The sequence below is a fragment of the Schistocerca nitens genome, chromosome 2 (assembly GCF_023898315.1).
Source record: "Schistocerca nitens isolate TAMUIC-IGC-003100 chromosome 2, iqSchNite1.1, whole genome shotgun sequence".
In the NCBI taxonomy this organism is placed as follows: Eukaryota; Metazoa; Arthropoda; class Insecta; order Orthoptera; family Acrididae; genus Schistocerca; species Schistocerca nitens.
In genome coordinates, this window is record NC_064615.1 from 77,385,042 (window position 1) to 77,403,193 (window position 18,152).

General features: G+C 42.7%; 1 protein-coding gene across 1 annotated transcript in view; it reads left to right on the plus strand.

Moving 5' to 3' along the window:
* LOC126234842 (ankycorbin) overlaps positions 1–18,152 on the plus strand; it is a 198,024-nt gene that overhangs the window by 66,672 nt on the left and 113,200 nt on the right. Inside the window, exon 3 of the mRNA XM_049943584.1 lies at positions 7,975–8,203. Coding sequence (XP_049799541.1) covers positions 7,975–8,203 — 229 coding nt within the window. The remainder of the gene's footprint in view (positions 1–7,974; positions 8,204–18,152) is intronic.

The window sequence follows — 18,152 nt, forward strand, 5'->3', positions numbered from 1 at the left end:
ACCTCCACCTTGCTGCACTCGCTGGACAGTGTGTCTAAAGCGTTCAGCCTGATCGGGTGTCTGGTTGAAGGCTTATGTGACACTTGTCGGTGAAGAGAACGTGATGCCAATCCTGAGCTGTCCATTCGGCATGTTGTTGGGCCCATCTGTACCGCGCTGCACGGTGTCGTGGTTGCAAAGATTGATCTCGCCATGGACGTCGGGAGTGAAGTTGCGCATCATGTAGCCTACTGCGCACAGTTTGAGTCGTAACACGACGTCCTGTGGCTGCACAAAAAGCGTTATTCAACACGATGGCGTTGCTGTCAGGGTTCCTCTGAGCCATAATCCGTAGGTAGCAGTCATCCACTGAAGTAGTAGCCCTTGGGCGGCATGAGCGAGACATGTCATCGACAGTTCCTGTCTCTCTCTGTATGTGCGAACAACATCGCTTTGGTTCATTTCGAGACTCCTGGACACTTCCCTTGTTCAGAGCCCTTCCTGGCACAAAGTAACAATGCCGACGCTTTCGAACCGCGGTATTGACCGTCTAGGCACAGTTGAAATACAGACAACACGAGCCGTGTACTTCCTTCCTGATGGAATGACTGGAATTGATCGACTGTCAGACTCCCTACGTCCAATAGGGCGCTGCCCATGCATGTTGTTTACATCTTTGGGCGGGTTTAGTGACAACTCTGAACAGACAAAGGGACTGTGTCTGTGATACAATACCCACAGTCAACGTCTATCTTCAGGAGTTCTGGGAACTGGGGTGAGGAAAACTTTTTTTAATGTGTGTATTTGCAATAGCTAATCACATTGTCATGAAATACGTTCTTCCTCTGTTATAGTCATCACATATAGGTGAGAAAGAAACAGAAAGTACACATTGTAAGGTGCCAGTCCCCATCATTAGCATTTCTCATATAGCATGTAAACAACCATCTAGTATTCTCCACTCCATAAACGTCCATTAACTCCAAGACTAAATACCAACAGCCGGCCAAAGTGGCCGTGCGGTTAAAGGCGCTGCAGTCTGGAACCGCAAGCCCGCTACGGTCGCAGGTTCGAATCCTGCCTCGGGCATGGATGTTTGTGATGTCCTTAGGTTAGTTAGGTTTAACTAGTTCTAAGTTCTAGGGGACTAATGACCTCAGCAGTTGAGTCCCATAGTGCTCAGAGCCATTTTAAATACCAACAAACTACGACAATTATATACAAGATCTTCAAATTATATAATTACACTTTACCATCTTCTAACTCAACAAACTCACTTCAATGTACAGTTACCCCTTAGCACGCCCAACAACTACTTCAGTTATATGGAAATTACGTGTTGATATTTTCAATACATACATACAATGTGTTCCAAAATTACACCGACAAACTTCAAGGCGATGGAGAAGGTGTCTTGAGGAACAGAAGGAGAATAGGAACCTGTGTTCGGAAATGTTACCGATCGACGCTACCAAGCGTAGACGTTACAGGTGGCGGTGCCTGTGTATGTATGTACATACAGCGCGATTCCGTGATGATTTTACGAACTTTCAGGGGTGATGGAGAAGGATAAATGTATTAATTTGAGTTAAAGGCTCATCATCCAGAAAAGGACGAGTCGAAAGTTGTTAGTGAAAATCGTTCTGATATATGCGACAGTGCAACATACTGCTGTTGCTAAGCTTGCAAGGGTAGGCAACTTCCATATATGGTAGTATCAACCAAACCAAGAACAAAATGTCTAGTAAACACATGCTCTAAAATGTATACATCAGAGCTACGAGCACTAGCTCAGTGAAGGAAATGTATTTCACAGTATCGAAGACGAGAGAGTGCTAATAGACCTAATATATGCATTTTGGAGCCCTTTTATACCAGCATTTCTTCTTGTTTTTGTCCATACTAGCACCACCTCTGAATATTGCCTACCCTACAATCTTAGCAACAACAGTACTGGTACATGTGTTGCATCGTCAGAGGCATGAGAACGATTTTCGTGTGTAACTTCCGACTCGTTCGTTTCCGGATCCGAGTCCCTTACAAATTGATACATTGATCTATCTCTGTCATCCCTGAAAATTTGTAATATCATCACGAAATCACCCTATGTGTACATAGATATGTATATATGGGCACCGGTTCCTATAACTTTGATGCTCTGTAGCGCCGTTGGATGACGTTTTCGGACACAAGGCCCCATCCACATTTTTTTTTTTCCTCAAGACACCTTCTACTTCTTCTCGAAGTTTGTCGGTGTAATTTTGAAAAACTTTGTACAGAAAATCAGAGTACAAAACTTTAATATACCTTCCTCGATTACCTTACCCGTGCTTCTCTTATGACGCTCTCACCACAGCTCGCTTCGTTGATTACCGCCCTTTTAAGGTTCATTTTGGCGTGTCCTGCCTGTTCGTCGCTCCTGCACATAGTTACATGCTTGTTTACGTGTTACACGCAAGTTCGTCCATGTATTACATCATTACGTTCCTTTAACACTTAGAAAGTGGATTGCTACATGTAATCTACTAGAAAATCCTCATCCACTATCAAAAAACTGTCTTTACGCTCTACCACTGCAAGTACCAACGTTCCACCAACATGAAAAATTAGTCACAAATTGATGTAACTTAAAAATTATTTGCACTGGCCAATTACTCAAAGGTTCATTGTCACCATTTAAGTATAATCACTTATCCGTTTGCTGCCTCTCCTTATTACGTTATTTCATCCAAGGCTTGATGTGGAAGATATGATACATTCGGACCATTTCTGTCTCAACAGCATTGGGACGTGGAATGCTCTGTATCATGTAGTGTCTACTGAACATTTCGAAAGATCTTTTACTCAAGGCGTTACGCTCATTGGGTAGTGGCTGAGAGTGTACAAGAACTTTCTGTTACATGTCGAAAGGATCTTACCCATTTACCACTACACTTTATCTGGCGCTCTGCTGTTCATTTTAAATTCTTTAATGCTTGTCTACAATATATGACCGAAGAAGGCAGAGCAGCTCTTATCCCAGTCAACAAAAAAGGTCGAATAAGGAAAAAATTCATTCAGTCGCAAATTTTTGTGCAGTGGTAGGAAGGGGTACGATGAACAACACACTAAAGCCAGCCGGAGTGGCTGTGCGGTTCTAGGCGCTACAGTCTGGAACCGAGCGACCGCTACGGTCGCAGGTTCGAATCCTGCCTCGGGTATGGATGTGTGTGATGTCCTTAGGTTCTCATGATCTCAGAGGTTAAGTCGCATAGTGCTCAGAGCCATTTTAACCAACACACTAAATCGTGACCATTTGGGTGTTAGGTGGGGGTTTGAAAGAGGTCGTTTGAAGGTCACTTTTTTATGTTTTCCTTTTCCCAGCAGAAAACTAAACAACATTACGTTCCCTACATTTTCATTTTTCTTTAGGATTAATAGTTTCCACAATTCAGAGGATGGAAAAATCGCATATTTTTAAAAACAGTGTTTCAATGGTAGAAAATTAATTTTTATTGTTAAATGAATTGGATTAAAGACAGGTATTAAATGTGTGTCCCACATCGAAGTGCAGCAGAACCGTATTTAGGGATAAATTATGTGGAAATATTTACGTGGATTCTGTCCATGTGTGTTTCCTGTGTTAGTATTATTAGTGCGTAAAATCTGTATATGTAGTATTGACGTATTTTATGGAAAAGAAAGACCACCTGAACATATCTGCACACTACATCGCCAGTGACGCATGAGGCGCCCAGTCGAAGGATTGATACCACTGTATGAAATAGCCTGTAGTTGCTTTTTGAGACATACTGGAGTAGATAGTGGGGAGTCACCTGTTCGCTCTTCAGTTTGCAGACGTATGAAGGAGGGAGGGCGTGGCCACTGTCTATCGACCTATCTTCCCTCGAGCTTCTTCCATCAGCCCTCTCCCACCCCCCACCCCCTTCAACCTTTTATACCTAGTTTGTCACTTAATACATATGTAGTGCACTTAGATGTGGTACATACATCTGATGTTTGTACTTAACCCACTTTATTTTACAATGAACATAGATTTTTCAGGTGTGAAATTTAATGCAGCTTGATTTTGTAAGGGGAAACATTTTCGTTAGAAGCGCGCGGTTTTCGAGTTATTCTAGAAAAAGCTAAAATGTGACCTTTAAACGCCTATCACCCTCCACGCTGTAATCTCCCCCCTCCTTCCTGATTCCAGCTATTGTCCATAATAAGAACAAGTCTTTAATGGAAAATTTGAGAGGAGCAAAGATTACAATGATCTTTCCAGTTTACTTAGCTTTTCGTGTAGAGTTGGTTTTCTTGTCTAGGGGTCTGATTCTTGAAGCTCAAAATCTCACACCTCAGGTCCTCACGGTCGAATAGATCTACATAAATTTGAAGACTTGCTGCAGAGTTTTTGTTGTTACGTTAATATGTCACATTTTAGTTAATCTTACAGTCGCCGGCCGGAGTGGCCGTGTGGTTCTAAGCGCTACAGTCTGGAACCGAGCGACCGCTACGGTCGCAGGTTCGAATCCTGCCTGGAGCATGGATGTGTGTGATGTCCTTAGGTTAGTTAGGTTTAATTAGTTCTAAGCTCTGGGCGACTGATGACCTCAGAAGTTAAGTCGCATAGTGCTCAGAGCCATTTGAGCCAATCTTTCAGTCTTTTGAATTTTCACATTAGCAAACCCGAAGTTACATTATTCGCCCAAAATACAAAAATACGTCCGAAAACATCAGAGGCATGCTTACTGCTAACTGACTCAGCGGAAATAACAATATTTCAAAGGGTTGACAAGTTTTCTTGACAAATGAATTTCTATTACACTACTGGCCATTACAATTGCTACACCACGAAGATGACGTGCTACAGACGCGAAATTTAACTGACTGGAAGAAGATGCTGTGATATGCAAATTATTAGCTTTTCAGAGCATTCACACAAGGTTGGCGCCGGTGGCGACAGTTACAACGTGTGGACACGAGGAACGTTTCCAACCGATTTCTCATACACAAACAGCAGTTGACCGGCGTCGCCTGGTGAAACGTTATTGTGATGCCTCGTGTAAGGAGGAGAAATGCGTACCATCACGTTTCCGACTTTGATTAAAGTCGGGTTGTAGCCTGTCGCGATTGCGGTTTATCGTATCGCGACATTGCTGCTCGCGTTGGTCGAGAACCAATGACTGTTAGCAGAATATGGAATCGGTGGATTCAGGAGGGTAACACGGAACGCCGTGCTGGATCCCAACGGTCTCATATCACTGGCAGTCGAGATGACAGTCATCTTATCCGCATGGCTGTAATGGATCGTGCAGCCACGTCTCGATCCCGGAGTCAACAGATGGGGACGTTTGCAAGACAACAACCATCTGAACTAACAGTTCGATGACGTTTGCAGCAGCATGGACTATCAGCTCGGAGACCATGGCTGCAGTTATCCTTGACGCTGCATCACAGCCAGGAGCACCTGCGATGGTGTACTCAACGACGATCCTGGGTGCACGAATGGCAAAACGTAATTTTTTTGGATGAATCCAGGTTCTGTTTACAGCATCATGATGGTCGCATCCGTGTTTGGCAGCATCGCGGTGAACGCACATTGGATGCGTGTATTCGTCATCGCCATACTGGCGTATCACGCGGCGTGATGGTATGGGGTGCCATTGGTTACACGTCTCGGTCACCTCTTGTTCTCATTGACGGCACTTTGAACAGTGGACGCTACATTTCAGATGTATTACGACCCGTGGCTCTACCCTTCATTCAATCCCTCCGAAACCTTACATTTCACGGGATAATACACGACTACATGTTGCAGGTCCTGTACGGGCCTTTCTGGATACAGAAAATGTTCGACTGCTGTCCTGGCCAGCACATTCTCCAGATCTCTCACCAAATGAAAACATCTGGTCAATGGTGGCCAAGCAACTGGCTCGTCACAATACGGCAGTCACTACTCTTGATGAACTGTGGTATCGTGTTGAAGCTGTATGGGCAGCTGTACTTGTACACACCATGCAGGCTCTGTTTGACTCAATGCCCAGGCGTATCAAGGCTGTTGTTACTGCCAGAGGTGGTTGTTCTGGATGCTGATTTCTCAGGATCTATGCACCCAAATTGTGTGAAAATGTAATCACATGTCAGTTCTAGTATAATATATTTGTCCAATGAATACCCGTTTATCATCTTCATTTCTTCTTGGTGTAGCAATTTTAATGACCAGTAGTGTCGTTTAGTTTATGATTACATAAATGAGTCCAAAAATAAATATAGTAAACAGTACTAGATAGCGTAATTAAGAATAGAAATTTTAAATGTGCCAAGTAATTCGTAATTTCAAATGTTTCTATAAAGATAATTTTAACTGCACATTCAGAGCTAGTACTCATCGATTGTAACATCTCAAATAAAGTAATTCCTTTTCATAAATTTTGTCTTGAAATATAACATATTGTGTATAAAACTACATGAAAGTTTTCAGAAAATCACCTGAGATAATACTGAACTGTCCAAAATTTGAAAAATAATACTGGTATCGACAACTACTGCTGAGGAAAAGTAATGCTGAGGAGGATGTCCCGTTACAACGCTCACGTCACATGGATCAGGGATTTTAGTGTGTTTTTCGTTGTAGTCACTCCCACCAGTGTATAAAAAATTGCGACTACACGATTTTCTCCCTGATGTCCCTTCGTTGATTGTGCAAGATGTCCTCGCTTCTAAGCTGATATTGTTGTTACTCCGCTTAGCCGCGAGTCCTTAGAGGGTGGTATATGTGACATACAGTATAACTGGTCAACATTTCCACCCGGAATTTGCGAGTGTAAGTCGGACCTTCCTTGATCCGCCTCGGTGGGTCGTGTCGTCAGATTTCCTCCTACCTGTGCGCGGTACAGCTCTCGTAAATGACGTCCCGTGCGGATGTCTCTGGATGTCTCTGTCAGTGGAAGCTAATTATCTGAAATTGCTGTCGATCAACTTTGGGGTATCTGTTTACTCGAGATTAACATTCAGAATGCCGTAATATCGCTTTCATTCCTATTAGATCAATAACGAAACACTCATGTCACAAACTACTCGTAACCAAGAGCATGGCTACCATCGAACAAGACAGGAAGAGCTCTTAACGCCGACTGCCGACTTTGGCGCGCAGTCCGTATCTTGTACTAGTTTCATCACAGTTCGTGGATCTCCGATCAAGTTCGTACTTACGAAGATATGCATTTGTTAATGAACGGGTGTGGCCAGCTGGTGTGGCCGTGTGGTACTACGCGCTTCAGTCTGGAACCGCATGACCACTATGGTCGCAGGTTCGAATCCTGCCTTGGGCATGGATGTGTGTGATGTCCTTAGGTTAGTTAGGTTTAAGTAGTTCTAAGTTCTAGGGGACTGATGACCACAGATGTTAAGTCCCATAGTGCTCAGAGCCAATTGAACCATTTGAACGGGTGTGAATTTTAACGAGGCAAAATTATGATAAATAGTTTTAAACATCCAGAGGCTCCTCCTAGTATACATGTTGTCATAAATGACTTTAATTACTAAATATAAATAAACAAAATCGGTGACTGGCGCCAATATGGCGGTAATTCCCGTCATGTATATTTCCCAGGCTGACGCTTGTTCCTACGGTCCAGCGCCGAGCCCTACCTGACTACGCGCGGCATATGGTCGCTTCGTCACTTAGTCAGCCATCGTGAGAAATGCTCTCCGACTCATGGCCGGCTACGGACAACAGCATTTCCTAACTATTGTGAATACATCAATAAGAGAGAATAATTTATTAAAACTGGTAAAAATGTCTTCCTCACTTAAGAGGCACCTTACAATTGGACCATCTGGCCACTGCACAGTTTATTCGCTTCTGTTGGGAGGCTTTTGAATTTTAAAAAGTAAAGATGGTGGAAGCAACGTCGATTCATTTGGAAGCTCATTCACCACATTTTGAAAAGATCGAAGATGCACCTCCTGTAGTTTGCCTAATTCCCTCGTCACTCGTGTGTGTGTCAGAACCCTTGTGGCCGCCGGGATGGACCCCGACGCGCGCGACCGCCACGGCAACACCCCGCTACACGCGGCGGCGGCGCGCGGGCGGCCGGAGGTGGTGCAGGCGCTGGTGGAGGCGGGGGCCACCCTCGACGCGGCCGACGCCACCGGCTCGACGGCACTGCACTACGCCGTGCGCACCGGCAACGTGGCGGCGGCGCGGCTGCTGCTGGCCGCCGGCGCCGACACCGAGGTGCGCGACGGCGACGGCGACACCGCGCTGCACCGCGCCGTCTCCAGGGGCTCGCTGGACACCGTCAGCGCACTGCTGCACGCCGGCGCGCGCCGCGACGCCGCCGACGCCGACGGCCGCACGCCCTACGACGTGGCGCGCCTCTTCGGCTACACCGACATGCTCCGCTTCCTGCGCCTCTCCCCCTGACTGCTTCGCCAGTCTACTACGCCTCTCTGTCCACACTTTGCAAACCACTGTCAGCTGTGTGGCAGACGGTGCTTCCCATTGTGGGAGTCGTTATTTCTTCTTCCCATTCCAATCATGTATGGAGCACACGGTGAATGACTGTTTAAGTGCTCTGTACGCAATTTATATAATCTGGTCACCACGATCATTAAGGGAGCAATATGTCCTTTAAAGCTTCTTCTTCAAACTTTCTAAGCCTTCTAGGGACAGTTTTTGCCTGTCATTAAGAGCCTGCAGTTCAGTTTCTTTAGCATCTCTGTGACACTCTGCCACGAGTCAAATAACCCTATGACCACTCGTCCTCCCTTCTCTGTATCTATTCCATAACCACTACTTTCGTATGGGCCCACACTTTACTAATATTCTCGGACGAGTCGCACGAGTGTTTCATATGGAATCCTCTTTGCAGACTAATTGCATTTCCCAACTGTTCTACAAATAAATCGAAATTAGCCACAGGCTTTGCCTAGAACTGAGGCTACATGATCATTCCATTTTATATCCCTACGAAGTGTAACACACTACTTTTTGCAATGCAGACCATGTACAGGAAGAGACTCAATCAGATTTTGGAAGGTACCATCAAGGATTTGCAGCTATGTCAACTCCAGTGCTGTGGCCACCTGAGCTAGGTTTCTCGGCTGAGGATCCATTGCACGAACAGCCTCAAGGTGGTTCCACAGATTCTCCTACAAAGTTTAACACCCTACTTTTTGCAAATGCAGACCATGGCAACATGTACAGGAAGAGAGTGTATCAGATTCTGAAAGGTACCACCAAGGATTTGTAGCCATGTCAACTCCAGTGCATGTTGTCAGCTGAACTAGGTTTCTTGGCTGAGGATCCACTGCACGAACAGCCTCAAGGTGGCTCCACAGATTCTCAAGTGATTTTAAATGTGGCGAATTTGGCTGCCAGGGGCTACAGTAAACTCATGGCGGTGCTCTCTGAATCACGCATGTACACTGCTGTCTGACACCTTGCATTCTCCTGCTTGGTGATGCTAATCATGTGGAGGATAAACAGCATGTAGATGTGGACATCAGTAGTAGGGTAAGGGCGACATGGATGCACTTTTGGTATCTAATTGGTAAGTAAATTAATTACATTGATCAACTGGTTACCACCACTGCACTGCAAGTAGTCTTCAACCATGAGGACACATGATGTGGCATGCCTCACATCCTTAGCTCACCTCTGGGTGTCCACATCTATTGTAAGATATGGATACATTTTGGATCTTAGACCAAGAAATTCCACATTCGATAACCTATTTGCTTCATCCCCCAGTAGGCCTATAACTCTCTTGTTAATAAACAAATAGAAAATAGATAGATGGACTAAGATGGAAAACTTCATATCACTGATCCCACAAAAATCATTTTTAATTAAAATTCTTCAGTAAATTTAGACAAAGGAATGATGATGATGATGTCTCATACTCCAAGGAGTGTAGGGGACAATGCTGGAGACCCACACCGCCGACTAGGCAAGGTCCTAGCGGACGTACTTTGCCATTGCCTTCCTCCGACCATAATGGGGATGAATAATGATGAACAAGACGACACAACGACACCCAGTCATCCTGAGGCAGGGAAAATCCCTTCCCTGCCGGCAATCGAACCCAGGACCCCATGCACCGGAAGTGAGAACACTACCGCAAGACCATGAGCTGCAGACAATACTCTCCCTTTAAACAAAGAATGTTTTAAGGCCATCAGTTTTAAAGTTATAGAAGATACTCACGAAAATAACCAAGAGAGCAAGTATAAACATGTCCTTACCCTAGTACTGACATCATCCCCAAGGATAGGGGAATTCTTGTGTTGATCCATTGTGCCTTCCAAAATGACGAGATCACCCAGGGGATACCACAAAAACAATCCTCAGACCGTATTGCACTCTCCTCCGGCTTGGAACCATAGTATGATTGCTGCAGCATGTCTGTTTTCAGTCCCATGGATCGTAAAACGCGATTCACAGGAAAGGGCCACCTGTCGCCACTCAGTTGATCAGTTGACCTCCAGTTGCAGTACTGGCTCGGAAATTCCAGCCTTATTCGTCAAAGGATAGTAGTCAGTATGGGTGTATGAACCAGGTGCCTGCTGCAGAGGCCCATATGCAGCAACCACCACTGAGCAGCTATTGAGGAGACGCTGTTGGTAGTCCCTTGGTTCATCTGGTCAGTCAGTTGCTCAACAACAGTGCATCTATTAGCTCTAAAATGTCTCCACAGTCATTGTCACTCCTCTCATCTATGGCCTGTGGTGCACAACAGGTCTCCTGGCGCCGATTTTGGGTAACCCGTTTTGCCATGCACGGTATACTTTAACCGTGACAGCACACAAACTGTTTACAAGCACAGCGTTTCGGAAACGCTTGCATCTTTGACTCGAAAGTCAATGATACTGTCCTTAGTGGAGTCAGATAAGTCTATCTGTTTCCACTTTATGACAACGACGACTGCACTGTTTTTCGCATCACCCTAGCAAGTCTTATATACTCTCCACTGCTAGTGCTGCCACCTGCAACCAATATAGTCCGGCCAAATTATTCTGACTGGGCAGAAATCACATATGGGATTTCCCAAGGCTCAATCTTAGGTCCACTATTGTTTGTTATAATTATGTATAATCGAAATTCCAGTATACAACAAGCAGAATTAGTTCTTTTTCCAGATGATGTTGGTACTACAGTTAAAACAACTGTACATAAAGAAACAGAAGAATCAGTAAACAATGTTTTTAAAAGTATAATTGTCTTGGGTTTCTGTGGGTGGCCTCACCCTCAATTTTAAGAAGATGCAGCATCTCCAGTTCTGCACATTTATGGGTACTACATCAAGTATTAACACATGATAAGGAAATAATAAATAGAGAGGAATATTCAAAATTCTTAGGTGTTCATGTTGATAAGACTTAAAACTAGAAAAAACTCATTTTGGAACTCCTAAACAAACTTAGTTCAGCCATAGTTGCACTTAGAATGGTTCTCAAATTTGGGGGGAGACAAATCAGAAAGTTGACATATTTTTCATATTTACATTTAATAATATATTAAATAATGATCAAGGGGAAATCATCTTTAAGAAAGAAATTCTTCATTGCTCAATAATGTTCTGTAAGAGTAATATGTGCAACATATCTATGATCATCTTGTAGGTGTGTGTTTACAGAGTTGGGATTTTGACTGCTGCTTTACAGTATATTTATTTCCTCACAAAGGTTGTTGCAAATAATCCACTGAAGTTCAAAAGTATTAATGATGTACATAGTAACAAAACCAGAAGGGAAAATGACATTCATTACTTCATGTTAAGGTTGTCTTCAACACAAGAAGGAGTGCAAAATTCTGCAACAAAAATTTTTGATAACTTACCCAGGGATATAAAATGCCTGACAGATAGCGAAGCAAAATTTGAAAACAACTAAAAAGGTTTCTCCTTGACAACTCATTCTTTTGTTTAGAAGAATTTTTATTGCTGTAACATGTAATAGATGGTGGGCAGCGATTACTAACTCACATCTGTCAAAACTAAGAGAAGACTACTTTATAAATGTACAAGGTATAGCCATATTTAAAAATTAAGTTGTCATGTGAATGTAAAACGTTTCACATTATTACTTCTTATTGCACAAATTATCCATGGAACATAAAAGTGACTAACGAAGAACTGATGAGGTTAAAACTGCATCTTCACTGAATGATTATACCTGAAAATCTGGAAAGTAACAGTTATCAGCGTAAGTGCTGAAACGCCTGAAACAGAAAAGGACATTTTCAAAATTGCTCACTTTAGAATTAATGAGACCAAGAATATGACAGATATAGTAAAAACCATTCTGGGACACTATTAACTCCCATAAGGATATTAATGAAAGATGACATGAATATCATAAAAAATTATGAAACGAAAAGTTCCCCCCTGCCCATGTACCGTAACATGCAGCGTGTTAGCTAGCGAGGCAGGAAAGTTAACCAGATCCGGATCGAAACCATTCGCTACACAAGCAGTTAAAATATGATCTCACACAGAACAAAGGTTACATTGTTCATAGGTAGCAGACATGAATTCCCTACCTCGGGGAACTTACGACTGTCGCGACAGGTAATGCATCCGGCCGCAAAGTTAAATTAAAATAAATTTGCGAATCTCGAGTATAGGGAGCACATAACAGATAGGATAAACGCTAACGAAAATAATAAGAAGTTAAACAAAGAATTCTCCAAAGAAATTTTATATGACTAAGCGTCAACCTAAGGCCCTTCAGAATCTATAACACCAAAAGAAGTAAAAATCGCCCCTAAAAATACAGAAAACAGTCAAGCAATTGGGATCGACGGAAATATGACTGAACTTCTAAAGAAGTATGAGGTTCCAGTACATCACGAATCACTGAACTATAGCGTCATCTTAACGGAATGGAGAATGCCTTCTGACAGGGATGAAGTAACCTTGGTATGTTACGTCACCTTGGTGTCGGCATAATTAGCTGTTGGGCAGGATGGCCAGGCTGCAATAAGTAGAGGCAGTAATCTTTCTAACACGATACACAATTAAATAACATGCTTTAACAAAAATTTATTTTGAAAGGTCATTCCACACATTACTCATAATAAAATTATTTGCACCTTAAATGTAAAAGTTTTCAAAAGCTATACAATATCAAATTCAGGACAACGACCTTTAAAAAGACGCCATCACCTGCCATAACAGGATCACCCAACAGGACCTAAAGGCACGGGTAAATGGCCAGTTACATTCAAATCATTACAACAGACTAAAAACGAAATTTACATTTCAAATACTTTTTTTTTAACCAGAAAAATGAAACGCTTTAAAGTGTTAAACCATAGCATTGCAGAAAAGTTGCGTAAATATTCAAATATTTGAATTTACTGATGTCAGACTGACAAATGGCTATAAATAATTTAAACCTTGAAATTTTTAAGACTCAATCTCTTCCACAAAATTCGAATATAATCTCAGGAGAACTCTAGTTTGAGCGGTACTGGTAATAATGAATGTATTACAAATAATGAAAAATGAGCTAATTTACGAATAAATGCCCCTTTTAGGTTTAATAACTACAAGGAATTCAGAATGGCACGAGCATTATGCAATAAAAATCATACTGAATTGCTTAACCACGGTTCAGTGACAAATTTCGTGTAACAATATTTCAGCGGCAAGCTACCGTTTCTGGATTAAATTACCTAATCCAACAGGTATTAAACCACAAGTACAATGCGCCGTAACGACTCAAAATCTGATCCAGACTGCAAAGCATCTGTACAACTTAAGAAGTGCATAAATTTTCCTAGGTTAACAAGGCCTTCCAGTCAATTTGCCCAATATGGTGATACCATATTTATTCATACTAACGATAACCGAAGGTTGGAATAGCTTTTCTTTCCAAAATGGTATAGGCTAATATATTTTGACTTCTTCTTCTTTCGAATGAGCCAGCTAAGGACTATTATGTTCAACTTTTCAGCCTGGAGAGGGACTTGATGTTTGCCCAGTAATCCTGCATTCCCTGGCTATGTTTCTCCTTTCTGTCTTTTGTCCACAGGGCGCCGGTCTTCTTAAGGGGTGATATGTCCTGAAACCTCTTTTCTTTTAGTATCCTTCTGAGAAGTGGTCTGTTTCTAACGTCACTTTCAGTTACACTCAGCTGCTGGATATCTTTCTTGACTTCTATCAGCCATGGTGTCACGGTCTTCCTGCTCTTCCAGTAGTTGAGAAGTCGGTTGGTCAGTCTTCTTTGGTCCATCCTTGTGATATGTCCGTAGAAAGCGAGGCGCCTCTTCCTGGCTACATCTGTGATTTTCTTGGTATGATTGTATAGCTCCTGGTTCGATTGTTTTTTGTACTCATCATCTGTTTTGATCGGTGCCAGAATTTTTCTCAGAGTCTTCCTCTCCTGAATCTTTAGTTTATCTGCTGTGCCTTTCCTGTTCAGATTCAACCATTCTGAGGCATATAGGGCTTCAGGGAGGATAACTGTTTGGTAGCGTTTTAGTTTGGAATTGCAAGATAGGCAATTCTTATGATAGATATTCTTGGTTAATCGATATGCTAATTGTAACTTATTAATCCGAGTTGTTAGTGCTGTTCCTTCTGATAGATTGGGTTCCAGCCATTCTCCTAGACACTTTAGTCTGTCAACTTTCTCAATTTGATCTTGCTCCAACTGTAGTTCACTGGGAGTATCACTGATGTTGATGAGATATTTTGTCTTTCCTATTGACAACTGAAGTCCTACCTTGGCAGCCTGGAGTTTGAGGATTTTGAGCTCTTTTGCTGCTACTTCCACTGAGCTTGCTGCGAAAGCTAAACAGTCTTCTACTAGTCCCTTCCGTTTGTATCCCAGGTAAATACCGCTCTGTATATTTTGTACTTCCATTTCTTTTCGCCACTCTCTGATCACCTTGTCCAGTGCACAGTTGAAGAGAAGAGTTGAAAGTTCATCTCCCTGTCTAACTCCTGTCTTTATCTCAAAGCTTTCCGAAACTGCTCCTGTGAACTTTACTCATGATCTAGTGTTACTCAGGGTCTTGTGGATAAGGCTGTGGGTTTGCTGGTCCAGGCCCATTTCCTGCACAATTCTCATAAGAGTATGTCTGTTGATTGAATCGTGTGCTTTTTTGAAGTCAACGAAAGTAACTATGTACTGTTTATTCGCTAGTTTGATTTGACTTAATACTGACTTCAAACTAACGATCTGTTCTGCACAAGAACATCCTTTTCTAAAACCACCATGATAATTTCCAAGTTTTGGGTCCAATTGAGGTTCGGTTCTGTTTAATAATACTTTAGATAATATCTTATAGGTGACTCGTATCAATGAGATCCCTCTATAATTGTTAAAGTCATTTAAATCACCATTCTTGTGTAAGGGGTGGATCAGAGCAGATGTCGAGTCATCTGGTAACTTCTCAGTATACCAAATGTCACATAGGATCTCGGTCAACTTGCTGATTGCTTTGTCTCCAGCCTGCTTCCACAGCTCTGCAACCATAGCGTCTTCCCCTGGTGCTTTCTTATTCTTCGGGGACTGAATGATATTTTTAACTTCTTCTTCTGTTGGAAGGTGAGAGTTTGGTTGTCTGAGACTGTCTTGATAGATAAAGGAGGTTTTAGGGGACTCACAGTTAAGGAGATTCTCAAAATATTTGGCCAATATGCGGCAGTTGTCTTTGTCATTATAGGATATGTTGCCATCTGGTCCTCTGAAGTGTAAACTGGGTGGGGCTTAGCTCCTAAGGTTTCGCTTGAAAGTTTGGTAAAAGTTTCTAGCGTTATTCTTCTTGAAATCTTCATCTAATTGAGTCAATTGGTCCTGAATGTACTGACGTTTAACCTGCCTGATGTTTTTGGCAGTTAGCCTGCGCTGTTCTATGAACTCCTCCTACTTGTTTCGGACTTCTGTGAGCTCCATCTTAGCCAAGCTGTTTGTCTCTTTGCTATCGCTTGGGCGCAGGTACTTGTCCACCACTCATGTTTCTTCTGTGTCTTTAGTCGGGCAACTTCTGTTGCGGCTTGTAGTAATTTGTCCCTTAGTTGGTCCCAGTTGTTGCATTCATGCTCTAGTGTTTGCATTCTCTCCGTAAGCATATTGCAGGTTTTCAGTTTTTCCAAGTCAAACTGGTAAGTTTGGGGGTTTGAGACTTCCTTGATAGAAATCAGAACTTTATTTTTGAGAGGTAGTGGTCTGACTCCACGTTTGCCCCTCTTAACACTCTCACATTCTGGACTTCTCTACAGGACTTTCATAAGTGGCCACATGATGTATTTGAAACTCTCCTAGGAGTTCATTGGGTGAAGTCCATGTCTTCTGTTTTCTTGGTAGATGCTTAGAGGCCGTTGATTTCATTACTAGGTTATATGCTTTACATAGTCCCACAAGTTGTTATCCATTTCGGTTAGTGCGCATGTGAGCTGGGTATTCCCCACTACATATTTATACTTCCACTCTGTTCCTAACTGGGCGTTAAAATAACCCAATAATATGACTGTATTCCACTTTGGAATCTTGCCGATAGCGTCATCGAATTCTTCCCAAAATTGGTCTATGCCTTTGGGGTTTTCTTGTTGTCCTAGTCAATAGGTGCTTGAACATTCACAATGGTTTAGACCTTGTTGGAGCAACGAAATGTTAATAGCGACACTCGACTATTAGGTGAATGGAAGTCAATAACTGAATGAAGTATTTTATTACTGACAATCAATCCAGTTCCCAGGTGAGGGACGTTCTTCATCTTCCTACGTCCCACTTTGCCCTTGATGATTCAATAACCCTGAGATTCAAAGGCATGTTCATCTGTATACCTGGTCTCTTGTACCGCTGTGATAAGAATCTTGTTTTGTGACAGAGTGTCATCCAGATGCTTCAGCTTGCCCATCTTGAGCGAGGAGTCGACGTTCAGCGTGGCGAAGTAGTTGCATTGTTAATGCCGTATCTTATTTCTAGAGATTTCAGGATGCTCCAACTCATTCTTGTAGCATGTTGGTGTGGGCTCCCCAGAATCCAAAGGCCCACTAACGTCGTCCGAGGCGATGGTGCGTTGAGTACCACCTGGGGTAATTATATCCTAAGTTTGTCCTCCATGCTTTCATTGAAAATGTTGTTGGGTGGATAAGGATTGTTACGATTAATCATGTTACTACCAAGGTTGTAAGCTCCCGTCGGTTTGCTTTCAGGGTTTACCCACTTAGATTAGTTGCCTTCCCAGGCTATGGAGACCAACCTTCCCCTTGTGGTTCTTCCGCCTTCCTTGCAATTGAGATTGTACGAAAGTAATCCCAAAAGTATGGTTTCCTATTTTCTACAATGGCTTACATCAGTTTACAGCTTGAACATTTAGCTGTTTTTCGACATAATCACCATTTCTGTAGACTCATTTTTGTAGACGCTGTGGCAGTTTTTGTATGCCCATGTCATACCAGCTCGCTGCCATGCTGTTCAGAAAGTTACCTACATCTACTCCGAAAGCCACCTGACGGTGTGTGGCGGAGGGTACCTTGAGTACCTCTATCGGTTCTCCCTTCTATTTCAGTCTCGTATTGTTCGTGGAAAGAAAGATTGTCGGTATGCCTCTGTGTGAGTTGTAATCTCTCTGATTTTATCCTCATGGTCTCTTCGCGAGATATACGTAGGAGGGAGCAACATAATGCTTGACTTTTCGGTGAAGGTATGTTCTCGAAACTTAAACAATAGCCTGTATCGAGCTACTGAGCATCTCTCTTGCAGAGTCTTCCACTAGAGTTTATCTATAATCTCCGTAACGCTTTCGCGATTACTAAATGATCCTGTAACGACGCGCGCTGCTCTCCGTTGGATCTTCTGTATCTCTTCCATCGACCCTATCTGGTACGAATCCCACACCAGTCAGCAGTATTCAAGCAGTGGGCGAATAAGTGTACTGTAACCTACTTCCTTTGTTTTCGGACTGCATTTCCTTAGGATTCTTCCAATGAATCTCAGTCTGGCATCTGCTTTACCGACAATTAATTATATATGGTCATTCCATTTTAAATCACTCCTAATGCCTACTCCCAGATGATTTATGGAATTAACTGCTTCCAGTTGCTGACCTGCTATACTGTAGCTAAACAATAAAGGATCTTTCTTTCTATGTATTCGCAGCACATTACACTTGTCTACATTGAGATTCAATTGCCATTCCCTGCACCCAACATAAACAACATTACAAG